The 13,581-nt window shown below is 43.7% G+C and overlaps 1 protein-coding gene across 2 annotated transcripts in view; it reads left to right on the forward strand.

The window, feature by feature from the left end:
• GALNT13 (polypeptide N-acetylgalactosaminyltransferase 13) overlaps nucleotides 1-13,581 on the forward strand; it is a 153,493-nt gene that overhangs the window by 122,937 nt on the left and 16,975 nt on the right. For both annotated transcript variants that reach the window (XM_075029090.1, XM_075029091.1), the window contains one exon: nucleotides 2,781-2,879. In XM_075029090.1, the coding sequence (XP_074885191.1) occupies nucleotides 2,781-2,879 (99 nt within the window). The remainder of the gene's footprint in view (nucleotides 1-2,780; nucleotides 2,880-13,581) is intronic.

Below are 13,581 nucleotides of genomic sequence, written 5' to 3' on the forward strand. Positions count from 1 at the left end.
TCCGGGATGCGCCCAGCTGCTCTGGAGATGCGCTGTGCCTTCAGGTGACCCGCTCAGGAGGGGACCCTGCTTCGCCTCTGCTCAGGTCCGAGAGAAAACGATGCTCAGCACCCCTCTGGTGGGAGCTGTGCGTTAGCTGGCTGCTAAGAGCAGGGTTTGGTAATAAATCTGAGAAAATGATTCTCTAGCAGAGCGCCATCTAAATGTAATGAGTTATCATCGTTGGGCCTCAAATTATATTGTGCGAGTGCACGTTTTGTTCTTCTGTAGTATGAGCAGTGATAAAAAGAGTGAATAATTCTGACAGATGTGGGATAATCATCCTTCATTTACTTATGACCTCCTGCAAGATGGTGCAGGCATGACTTGAAATCAGACAGTGTTCATGCATGGTTCGCTTGCACCGCCCAGCATGTTAGAAATAATAACCGGTATTGTATTACATTTTAATCTGGATTTTATTTGGCTGGTGCACAACTGATTCATATATGCCTGTTGCTTTTACAAACGAAGTGTGCAATTTTTAAATGAAATTTCAAAAATGTGGAGTTGTGCGGAACTGAAGTCCGTAAGTAGTTTATAGAGTTTATTCATTGCACACTTAATAGGCAGATCCTGAAGATTGCCAAGCCTTTATTTGCAACTAAATTTTCCATTCAGTTAGAACTCAACTTGTATACAGGGACTGCGTTAGATTTCAGTTTCCTAGATGGACGAAAATATGCCTCAGAATGGGCATTAGATGTGCAAAATGTGGTGAATACTGAATATTCTTTTTTAAGTTTTAATCATGTAACATTGAAAGTGAATACAAAATAAATGCAAGACGAGAATTATTTTATAAACCCAAGACACAATAATCATAAGTGAGTTTTCAAGTCACTTTTCATTCTAGTCCTCCGTTTTCCTGAATCAAGGGATTGCAAAAAAAAAGAAAACCAAACCCAATTGCCTTCCTTGCGGAGATATGTGAAACTCTATTTCTGCAAAAAGGCGATTTAAGAAAAAAGGCTGGGGGTTACCATTTGAGCTGGGATTATCATTCGAGCTGGGATTATCATTCGAGCTAATCACTAGGGTACAGTTTTGGGACTGCGGAGTGGCACATGCCAGAGAAGAGGAGAGCAGGGAGAGGAGGACGGGTCCGTGAGCTGGCTCGTCCCCCCCTGCAGCTGCAGCGTTTCTGCTGCCGGCGATGCTCCGGCTGCTCCCGGGCGCATCCAACGGCTTACGCCAGAAAGCTGTGGCCACGTAAAGCCATTTGCTTTCACAGGGCTCTAAAGAAGGGCCATTTGTTTTAAAAGCAGGTGGAAAATCATCGGTCTGGTTATCGGCTGGGTCTGAAGCCCCAGCTCAGCGACCAGGCTGCAGAGGGCCGGCAGCCTTTCCCCTGACGTGGGCAGCTCTCGGAGAATTAAAGCAATTAAGAGCATGAGCCTCGGAGGGGTGACTCACCGGCGCGAGGTGGTGCGATTTCTTTCTGCGTGATTAACAGCGTTAGAGCAGATGAAGAGGCGATGACGTGAGCTTTGCCGAGCCGCTCTTCCCCGGCGTGGTTCGTCAGATTGCGCTGTCTCATTTTACTTGCGTCGCTGCGTTAAGGCCAGTCTGGTGGCGGTGGTTTACTATCGACTGCTGGGCCTGTGAAGCCTCTGAAGGTGGCACGGGGAATTGCAGATGGCCGAGAGTTGTGCTAAGTGCCACTGAAGTATTTCAAAATACGGGGTTTCACAACCGTTTTACCAAAGGAACGAGGGACCTGGAGACGCGTTTTTGCTTTGCGCACATCAGTAAGGAAATCGCCCCGTGCTGTTGAGAGCGAGGAGGAGCAGGGAGAGCTGTGTTCGTACAGCTGTGCCAACAGATCTGCGAGGAGGGTTGAGAAAGAAGGTGTTACATGCGCATGCTGGGGTTTGTACAGGCTGAATGCACGCACCATCGTGGAGACTGCGACACAGGAGAGCTTCGGGGGACCCTGGTGTCTCCTGCTTCTCTCATACGAAGCTGAAGTTGGCTGGTTGCTTTATACTCAGCCGTTTACCTGGATAAATGCATATTGTAAAAATATGTTGTGCTCTGGCACTTACCCTGCTCCTCCTTACTGCTTCTTGCTCTGATGGTCCTTTGCTGCAATTGCGCGAGCAGAGCATCGCTGGAAGGAACTCGGCACGTCGAGGGTTGTATCGCAGGCGACGCGCTTGCAGAGCTGCCTTCTTCCCAGCTGCAAGGCGCGCAGATCCCGTAGAAATGGTTTGAGCAGAGATGTTCACTACCTGTATTTGTTCTTCTCTGAGGACGGGTAGATTCTGAGGGGAAATTTTTATTTAAGAACTTTTAAAAAGCATGTAATTAGTCACACAGCTGTCGAGTGGCCTCTGCTCTGAAAGAGGCAGCCGTCAGACACTGCTCATCCTCAGTGTTTCTCTCTTGGAGTGGTCAGCCCTGCTGGAAGAAAATAAAAGTGCCTGTCTTGGGCAAGCCATTAGTTTTGCATTGTTTAGAAGTAAAAGCGTATCATATTTGTTAAACAAAACTATGCAGGGCACTGAATGAGATTTTCCTTGAATGCTGTTCGTACTTAATATGTAATTTAAAATCTCATTATACTCTTTGTAATTATTTTCATTTTCATTTGGGAGTGTGACATATTTACAAATTGCAAGTTAGAATATATTCATGTAGTTGAATGCACAGATAATGTACTTTCTCCTACAGTTATATAATTTTTTCTGCACAAATATGACATTTACAGACATTTTTTCATCTCTTTCTCTCTTCAGATCAGGAACGTTGAAACCAACCAGTGTTTAGACAACATGGGCCGCAAGGAAAATGAAAAAGTGGGCATTTTCAACTGCCATGGCATGGGTGGAAATCAGGTAAAGTAAAAATTTAAAAAAAAAAAGGGGGGGGGGGAAGTATTGTTTGTACAATAAGTGCTTCAGTCTGCTGCTGTGTAAACCACAGGCACAACAGCTATCAGGAAAAACTGATTAGAATTCACCCAGAGCAGTGTGGGAGCTGCATCTTCACCTGTCAGCACTTCTTTCCTGCTGCAGAAAATGGGGGGGTTGGTTTGCGTATACGGTGTTTGAACCAGCAGGTACGGCTGGGGGCTCGGCGGGCGCGTGGTTTGTGCCGGGTACCCTCTGATTTTGTCATGATAGAAATGGGATTCCCTCAGTAGTTCTCAGTTAATACGGCTTAACTGTAGACACGCCGGTTCACTATAAAAAACAGTAGCAGCAATTAGCAAACATATTAATGAAATTTCCAAAATGTTTGAGATTTTATGCTTAAGAGCTTTAGGAGTACTCAGAGAGCAATTTTCTCAATAACAGCTTCAAATTTTGAGAACCTATCGGTACATATCCGTAGGTCCAGTCAAGTATCTGGGTGAATATATTGAATATATTCCTGCTGTTTAGAGTGCAGAGAAATGCATTTGAAGTTTCAGATACTAACATTAGAAAATTTGATCATGAATTTTAATTTGTTTTTTGGCATTGGAGGAAAAATCTTTTTTAAAACGAAATGGGTAAGAATCTACATGACTTGTGGCTGAGTTCACCCGTTTCTAAAACGTGTGTGTGAAGAATAAACACGCAGAATATTCATGCAAGTTGAGGTTTTTTTCATTAGCAGAAATTCAAATAGTGGGGGCGTGGGGTGTTTCACTTGTGTCTTGGGTATGTTTGAAAGGGAGTGAAAAGGTAAACGGCAATCACTTAGCTCATTGTACCACTGATGACTGTACCTGCTCTCTGTATAAATAACGGTAAACTTTGCATATTCTAATGCCTCGGATTCAAATTAGCAGAACTGATTCACTTGGGTTTAGTTGAGTTCTGCGATGAAAACCTGTAATTAGGGGACTTTTACCCGGGAAGGCTGTAACGTACGGCTGCGGGACGGAGCGGCACGTGGCTGGCTGCCCGCGGTGAGGTGCCAGCCTGGCACGGCCCTGGGGTCCCGGCAGCACCGGCACCGCTTCTGCCAACCCCTGTCCGCCACGCACGGCGGGAGTGGGCGGGATGCTCCGGCACGGTCTCCGTTTTCCCCATTGCCGACGTGACCTGGAAATTCGTCAGAACTTGCTGCAATCTCCTCCTTTTATTTGCACCTTTTGGAATGTACTTTAGCCTTGTTTCTCTGCTTTTGGTTTGCTTTACCTTTGGAAAACTTTTCTCTTCTTCTTCCCCTTAATTCTGACGGCTTTCTCAAATTCAGGACTATGGGTCCCTTCGTTCAGCTTCTGACACACCCCCGAGCAGAGGGCTGCTCTTGCCTTCGCCCACTGCAATTAATATCCATATACCTACTGGGTAATGGTTGATGAGGGTGGCTTTTTCTAGTGCCACATTGGCTAAAAAAGATGGGAAGATGCAGGATCTTACAGCAAATTCCCGCGTTTCTTTCAGAGGTAAGGTTGTCCATCATATTTATCCAAAACTTCACTATCTTTCTAAGTTTGACTTAGGAGATGGAAGTGTTAGCGTTTTAGTAAGACTGCATATGGTCAAGGTTGAAGATTCTCTTTACACCTTGGGTGTTTGGCGTGTTTCCCCTTCTTTCCGTATGTGGTGGGAAGACCCCTCTCTTTTTGTTGGAAGAGGAGAAAAATCCTAGATGGCTGTCACATCTCCAAACCCTCAGTTCCTCTGAAGCACCAGGCGTGAGGTGAAGAGTACTGTAAGGCTCTGAGATAAAGACAGGTGGGTTGTGAATGTATATATGGACCATATAGCCTAAAGAAACCTTAACTAATACATACAACCATTCTTTCTGAGCCTTCCTAAGCCAATATATCTCAAATCTAAATAAATTGTGGGTCCAGTCTCCTTTATACCTCTCACATCAGCCAGAAGCCACAGATAAATCTGTTGTGTGCACCTGCATGACAAAGGGACTCTGTTCCCCTGCGTTTGCACGAACAAAGAGCGGTATCTGTCATCTGGTGGAGGTTTTGCTAGGAATACCTGACCTACATGCAGAACATTATCCATCCTTTAGTGCTCATACACAACTCCCATTAAAAGTTATCTTTATTAAATTCTGTTCTAATGAGAAATTAGAACTGAGCTAAGACATGTAAATGCTGGGAGCGGGGGAGCGGGGGTGTGTTTGTATGGTTACAGATATAGCTGAGGAACAAAACTACTTCAGAATGAAAATGAAGCAAGAATAATACCTAGCTCATTAGAGCCGAGCAAGATGCATGGGCGCGATCCAGCTTGAGGCAGGGACAAATATCTCACAGCTCTCAAAGTGTTTTAAAGGACTTAAGGATAACGAGATTCTAAAAATATGAATTTCTTTTAAAAAAATTAAGAAAAACTAAATATGTTAACTGCGGCCCTTCATGTGAGAATTACTTTCAGAGTATAAAATTCTGGAGGATTTGTCGTTTTGTTGGCATGGGTATTTCAGGTTATCCTAACTAACTCGGTTGGGACCTGGTGGCTATTAATGGTCTTTAAAAGAAATAGTGTGAATCTCCTAATGCAGTTAAATGCAATCTTAGAACTGTTTTCTTTGCTCTGTACGGAGGGAAAAAAATGCAAAGCCTGTCCTCAAATCAGCTACGGTGGGGATATGACTTTAAGGACTAGAATATCAGGTTTGTGCATATATCTCCCGGGGTCACAAGGCTGGGAACTATTAACTTCCTTCAGGAATGACATTTTTTAGGAGGAAGGTTCCCGAGGTTGGCTCCTGAGTAAAGAAAGCACTGACCACATGTGAATTGTAGAAAAAAAAGTATTATCCTGCTTTCCAGCCTCAGACAGGGGGGATGACCCATCAATCTCATGCCATTTTTTCCCCACAGGTGACTTCTGGCTTTGTGGTATTTTAGAGGAAATTTGTTCCTTTTGATGGCCAGGCAGAGGGTGAAACAGTCGTGTGTTTTCCTGCCTACAGTCATCCCGATGGGCATACCCGTTAGGCTTTTATTGCGTTACCATGGGAATGTCATCTGTTACTGTGGTTATTGGGAGTGTCGGGCCTCTGTTCATAACAATAATCAAATCATAAGATCTCACAGAGGCAGGAGGGGGATATTATTAAAAAGCAGGGCTGGGGAATTCTGCAGGTTCACAATTGCACTGCGGGGAGGGCTGTGCTGGGGAGAGCCGGGCTCTCTTCGCTGGAGGAGAGAGCGTGGGTCAGCAGCTGCTCTCCCCTCCGCTGCTGAAGAGCAAACGGAACAACGAACACGTTGCCATTTCCTTTTTTTTTTCTTTTTTTTCTGTTTAACACACTATGCCTTTTCTCCTCTCTGGAGGTTCAGTTCTGCTAGGTACAGTGACGAACCTGCTTTTGGTCAGAAGAAATAAAATCAGGAGGATGGTAGCAAGCCCACCTTAGCCTGCTTAGCCGGGGCAGCCCCGCGGTCCCTCTGGCGCGGGGCATCTCTGCCATCGCACCCTGCCGTCTGCTTCTCGGTTTGGTCTCGTCGTGCCGGAGAGAGCAGCCATGGAAAGCCTGGAGCGGTCCGAGCGTTTTGTCAGCGGTGTGGAGGTCAACTCCGTTGTCAAAGCACGCTCCCCGCGTTTCCTTTGCAAGGAGGCCGGCTGATGCGAAGCTGACTGTAAGCTTGCGGCTAACGAAAGCCATAGCTGAAAGGGGCTGTTTTTTCCTTCTGTTTTCCCTAGATAAATACGGAGGTGTTTTTTTTCCATACCACTAAGAATAGCAGAGTGAAGTGGAAGCAGTTGCGCGGCTACGACCACGCGGCTATTTCTCAGCATCCCGCGCAGCACCGGCAGCCCTGCGGCTCCTGCTCGGGGTCCCAGCGGGCACGCCGAGCCCTGGCAGAGGTGATGGTCTGGGGCATTTTTCACTATTTTACAGCCTGCGCCAATTCCCCGAGCACGGCCGGCATCTTGTGTGCGCGGCAGCTCTGCGTGGGGTAAGGCCTTTTTTTTGGAAAGGACGTTGTGGTTCCCGCAAGATGGGGTGTGTTTTGTCAGGATTCATTTTGAATGAATGTGGCATTGCATCAGCCAGGATTTTGCTCGGTGTGAACTTACCTAGGGCAGCGGTTGCAGGGCGAGATCAGAATGAACATAATGTTTTATGTGTTTAAGTAAATGTGCAAGGGGAGCATGACTCCCTTCTGGCGATGTTTTATACAGAAAGTTCAGACTCGGTACTCAGTGACAGTTCAAAAAAAAATAAACAACCCACACAACAAGGGTTGTTAGAAGGTTGTTTTTTTCCCCAGTTAGCTCTAAATAATGGGTCTTTCAGAAACTGTTCTGTTTCACAGAGTTTCCATTTTTTTCCCATTCACAGTAAATGCATATATTTTCAAATGCCTTTCAAACCTGAGGACTTTCTGTGTAGCGGTATGTAGAAAAATAATTTATAAACTCTCACGCTGTAAGAATTTTTTGGTATGGTATGATAATTTGCTTACTACTGGGAATGGAGAGAAATGTGTGAGCTGTCTGACTCGTGAGGCGTTTCCGTAATGGAAGGCCTCTGTTTTCAGTAGGTTATAAAGAGTGCTTTCTCCTGTATGAACATCGCTGCCAGGCCAGAAGGAGAGGGAGGCATGCCATAGAGACCCTGACGGCAAGCTGGGTGAACTTGCTGTTGACGCCAGCAGAGCCATCTGACACAGCTCGCACTTCGGCCACGGAAGGCTAATGCAGGAATCATGTTTTATATTTTTAGTTAGCTAATCTATCAACCCCAGCTGTTCAGTAAGTCATCGAAAAGCATTTTATGCACAAGATTGAACAGAACAAAACCTTTGCCTTAGTGACAAGTAGACGTTTATTCATGTGACTGGTAAAAGTTACATAAAAAAGCAGGAATTGAGCAGTACCTATGCAGCTGATCTCAAAGCAAATAATCTCCAGTCTTTCCTTAGAGAGCTCACAGGATAAGGAAACGCAGCACCCATTACAGACTTTATGAGTTTAGTGCTTTGATTTTATTAATTGTAATATCTTAGGTAAATACTAGATTTCGGACATGGTTAGCAGAGAGTAACTTAGCCCTTCTTTGCTCTTTCTGCCTTTTTCACCTTCTGCAATCTCCTGTTTTCCCTAACTTGGGTTTCTGTGTAGCTTTTCATCTTCTAAACAGACCCATTATGAATAAAACTAGTTATTGCTTATATTCTGTTAGTCCATTTTGCTGAGATATGATTCCCCTTGCAGACTTTGCATCATTCTTATGGATTGAGGTGATAAACCTTTGGGGCAGGAACTGTCTAATACTCTGGATTTGCTCAGGATGCAGCACAATGGAGCCCTCTGTGATCTTCAGCACCGTTATAATAACTGTGATTAATAGGGAACAAAGGAGCCATGCCTGCATGTTAAATAACAGTATCTTTTATTTAGCACAATCAGAATGAGAATAATGCCTTCCTTTTAGAGTCTATGGAAAAACTGAATTGCTGCTGCTTTAAATTGGCAGATATAGTCACCAGGGAATGCGGGAAGACTAGCATTCACTGTGTAACATTGCAGTAATGAAGCCTGGGTAGATAAAATGCAGAATCCGTGTGTTTGCTGTACCTGCTAAGAAGTGTGAATTTGGCATGGCATAATGAACACTGAGAGATCCTGGAAGCAACGACAGCTTTTTGTTGCAGATGTGTAGGTAGCCATCCTTTATAAAGTGACAGCTATCTGGGAGAAAAAAAAACAAAACCCAAACCAAAAAACAAAACACCAACCCAAAACAAACACACAAAACCCCCCACAATCCCCCACCCCTGTGGAGCCAAAAATCTGATTTTTTTCAGTTTCTGTGCAAAATGCTGAATGCACCTGAAACCCCAATAGAATAGCAGTGGTTTAGAAAAGGACAAAGGATTCCGTGGCGGAGGACAAAGGTTGGAATATCAGGAAGGTGTGCCTGCCATCAGCACAAAGGGGTGACGCCGGTGTGTTTCCCAGTGCCGTTTTCTGTATGCGATAAAACCGAGTTCCTTAGCAACCCTTGGAAACCTTGCTAAACCAAAGCATTTCCCGCAGATCCCCACTGTTGTTACTGTACGGGTCCCCAGTAGATGCTGCCAACCAGTTTTCTTTTCCTCTCTTTTATTTTATTTTCATTTAGTATAGTTGCAACTATTGACTTCAGTCTGTGATAGCTGGCGGTAATTACAGTGTTTCTCTGGATTACGGTGAATCACTCTGAATTACAGTCTTTCTCTCCTTGGGGCTGAGCACCAGGAGAAATGAATCCTTGGCACTGGTGGTTAGAGGTTAAGAACAAGTTTTATATGAACTTTCCAAACTGTGAAAGTCACTTCTGGCTTGGCAGTGTCTGTGTCATTCACAGATTAAGATGACTGTCTGTGGGATGGGATGAGGTGCCTTCATGGCATTAAAGATCTTGGCATAACCTCTTTTTTAGAAATAAAGCTGATCCCTACTTGCAGAGTGGACTGTGAGAGTCCTGGATCTTTTTTGGGTGGTGGGGGAATCTCACCTGCTTTGCCTAAGGTGACTTTCAACATTTAATGTGTAAACAATTTCAGGGGGAGAGGAAAAGTGCTTTCCTTGCAGCTTGTATTAGAATATTTTAAATCAATTATGAAAGGTGACTTCAAAATTTACCTTTGGGAATTCCATAGATAATTAAAGTGGTTATCAGAATAAATTAGATTTTTATGTACTTAGTTATGTCCAGTTTATAACTGTCTTTATTGCATGGTGGACTTCTTTCTTGATTGCACAGATGCATCCTCAAGATTTAGTTCCACATAATGAAGTATAAAATAGAGGTTTATGAACAATATTCTCCATATTAGACTTCTTATGAGTTGACAAAATAACCTGGCTAACTGTTTTCCAAAGAAAAGCTCAAACGAATAACAGGAAAGGAAATTCTGGCCATGGGCTATTGCAGCCCATATATATATATATATATATATATATATAAATATATATATTTAAATAGCTACAGATTTGTATTGACCACTCGACTGATTTCCAGTTAATGATATTGCTTGGCACATTATTGGTGCTGAACAAACTGATTAGTTTCTTAGACTTTTATCAGGAGGAATACTTCGTTAGTTCCTTTTAACATGAAAGAAGTAATGAAATTGTCAGTGATATGCGAGGCATCTCTCTCAGTTGAGTCTGGCCGATGTCTCAGTCCCAAGCATCAGTTGAACAGACCTTTGGCTTTATAGGGTTTACTTCTGCCTCTAAACTTGCTATATGGAAATGTATTAATAAAGGATATTAACAAAAAATAAATACAAAATACATTAACTCCTATAAAAACCTGCTACTGCACATAGGCAATAAATCTGTCTATATCAAGATTGCAGGCATTATATTGGAGTGGGTCCAGAGGAGGGTCATGAAGATGATCAGAGGGCTGGAGCACCTCTGCTAAGAGGACAGGCTGAGAGGGTTGGGGTTGTTCAGCCTGGAGAAGAGAAGGCTTCGGGGAGACCCTATAGCAGCCTGCCAGTACCTAAAGGGGGGGGCTACGGGAAAGATGGAAAGAGACAGGACAAGGCGTAATGGCTTTGAACTGAAAGAGAGTGGGTTTAGATTGGGTGTAAGGAAGAAGTTCTTCACTGCGAGGGCAGTGAGGCACTGGAACAGGTTGCCCAGAGAGGTTGTGGCTGCCCCATCCCTGGCAGTGTTCAAGGTCAGGCTGGATGGGGCTTGGAGCAACCTGGTCTGGTGGAAGATGTCCCTGCCCATGGCAGGGGGTTGGAACTAGAGGATCTTTGAGGTCCCTGCCAGCCCAAACCATTCTAGGGTTCTATGAAGGACAAGGTGTTGGTGGAAAAGAGTTGGTTCCTTTTTGTTTTGATAAGCTCCACAAAAAGCAGACGAGAGTGACAGTATCTCTATGTGTCTGTATAGAAAAGTGCTGTATCAGTTGTGAGAATAATTTGTATTTTGTCATTCTGGAGACTTTATTAGTGTCTACTTTAGCAGTGTCTACTTCACATGCATCAGGGACTTGCTTTTAACGTCTTTTGGAAACTGATTGGGATTAAGCAGCGAGGCAAACACCCGCAGGTCTCGGGGAGCAGCTCTTGCCCAGGAACTTTCTTCCTGGTGATGGAGCATCCCCCTCTCCTGCGCGGCAGGACCGCTCTTCTCCAGCTAGACCCCAAGCTCCCGCAGGGCCGCAGGGGAAGGCTGGCCATGGCGAGTGCCACCAGCCCTTGGGGACCGCTGCAGAAAAAAGCAAGGGACAACTGGAAAAGAACTTTATTTTCAAGCCTCAGCAGCCCGTGTGTTAGTAAAGAAGCTGCAGCCCAGTAAGGAGTTGCAATAGATCGGTGCTCGAGGGTCTGCGAGCGAGAGGGAATGACTCGTGTCTGTGGATGTGCTGCTGAGCCCCCGGCGCAGCTCCCGGGATCTCGGCACAGCTCCCGGGATCTCGCTCCCTGCTGGTCCTCAGCCTTTGCACCGGCCTGACGCTTGAAGCAGGCGAGTTGCCCCAGGCCCTGGGAAGCCAGCCCGTGCTCCCCAGCCCGGCGTACTTCCCCAAAACGTGGGTGCTTGCGGTAGCACAATACCGGACTGCTGCTGGGGAAGTCCTTTCCTGTCTTGTGCTGCAATGTGTGGCATGAAATATACTATTTAATTAGCTATAAAATGCAACATGTTCCTCGCTGTCTATTTTTATATGACATTAATATAATTATATCTATAATTAATATGGATGGTAGCAAAATGCTAGCCTGATAATTTTACATTGTCTTAATTAGCATTCATTTTTCTTTCTTAAGACGGCATGTTTTTCAAACCCATCTTCTGTAGTTGTCCATTCAGACATCACTTATTCTTTCAAAAGATATAATGAAGCAGTGTATTGCAATTATCAAAGATGAGAGGAAAAAGAAATATGCAAATGGCAATACATTTCAAAATATAAGTATTTGCTTTCTATAAGACACAGAAGACAAAATCTCTCTGAGGCTAAAAACATGTCTCTGAGGCTAGAAGAAAATGCTCGATGCAAATATGTTTAATGTAAAAAACCAACACAAATAAGTTGAGATTTAAAGTTGCTTCAGAATAAATGGTAATGGATAAATCTCTTAATAATGAGCATAGTAAAAGATGAAATACATGTACAATGTATTCATATGAGTGATTCTTGAACCCAAACTGCTCCTTTGAGCAAGAGATACTTTGTGCTACAAATGGTATCAGTGATTTTCAGATCACTAGATTATTTGGCCGTTTCTTATTCCAGATATAGCATGTCAGCAAGCCAGTCCAGTTTTCTACCAGTAAGTAAGATTTTTGGTTGAAGGTGTTTAGAAGAAAAACTAAAGCCCCCCCAAAGGTTTTGTTGATGGATATTAATTGTGGTAGCTTGGTAGCTGAACGTTATTGTGATATCTCGGTTTGAATAATGGTTGTTTTAGCCCAGGTCTTCAATACCTCAGGTACATGATACCTTTCTCTCCCCCAACAAATAGATATATATTTATATATCTCTCCCAGAAAATAGGTATATATTTATAGATATCACAGCTTAAAGTTATAGCACCAACAGTCTTTTTGACCCAAATTTTCTTCTTTCTTGGCTTCTGTGCTTATTATTCCAAAAATAATTTCAAAACAATGTACTGAAAGGAGGTTTTCAGAGGTCTGGATGAATGATTGAAAAGGGTTGGTTTTGTTATTACATTGTTCTATTTTGAGAAGAATTTTCAGGTGTTGATATAAATGAGAAGGTCATAAACAGTTGTATAATTTGTTTCTAAAACCATTAGATTTCAGTTTAGTCCAGAACATAGACTGCTCTTATACCTCTTTTGAAGAAACCTCACAACTGATCCTGATATTTTTTTTGGTAACCTTATGCACTTCCATGAACTTGGCCTGGTGTGCTAATATCAGCTTATCCAGTCAAGAGGATGTACATCTACAAAATAAACCTGTAATCAGTCTGATCAAGTGTAGACCTCTTTCATCAGTATCTGCCAGGGTCAGGGTGTAGGCAGACATCTTTCTATAAATAAAACAATTGGAAAAAACACACAGATTCAGGATACAAACTGAAACTTGGGAAGTGCATGTGTGACAGCTTCTATGAATTTGAAAATTTGAAAACATTGCTTCTACTGCCATGCATTTAACATACGCAAGTACCTGTGAATGCTGAGTTCTTGCTGAGATTTGCCAGAGATGGGCACGGTTAGAGCTGCTTTTCAAAATGACACCCGTGTCCCCTCCTCGGTCAGCCCTCAGCTATCAATTCCCTTTTCTAAATATTTCAGAATGTAACTGAGCGAGCTAGTACATAAATGGAGTTGCCAGCACCTTGGCTGAGGTTGTACGGGGTTTTTAAAGGCTTTGGGACTTGCTTTTGCACACAGAAAAGCGGGGAAGGGAAACAGAAAATGTCCATATGAACACAAAGTGGCATTTTTGATGTGACATGGGCTCATTTCACCTCCTTCCAAAAGGACACCACGGTTCAGAGTGTTATCTCAGCAGAGCACTGGCAGGTTGATATTTAAAAGTCTCTCTTGCCACAGGAGAGAAGCCCGAGTATTGGCCTGTGGCTGATGTGTTTTTCAGTGAAAGCAACACTTTGAGACCCTTAGATTTTATCTTG

The sequence above is a fragment of the Buteo buteo genome, chromosome 5 (genome assembly GCF_964188355.1).
Source record: "Buteo buteo chromosome 5, bButBut1.hap1.1, whole genome shotgun sequence".
Taxonomy (NCBI): Eukaryota; Metazoa; Chordata; class Aves; order Accipitriformes; family Accipitridae; genus Buteo; species Buteo buteo.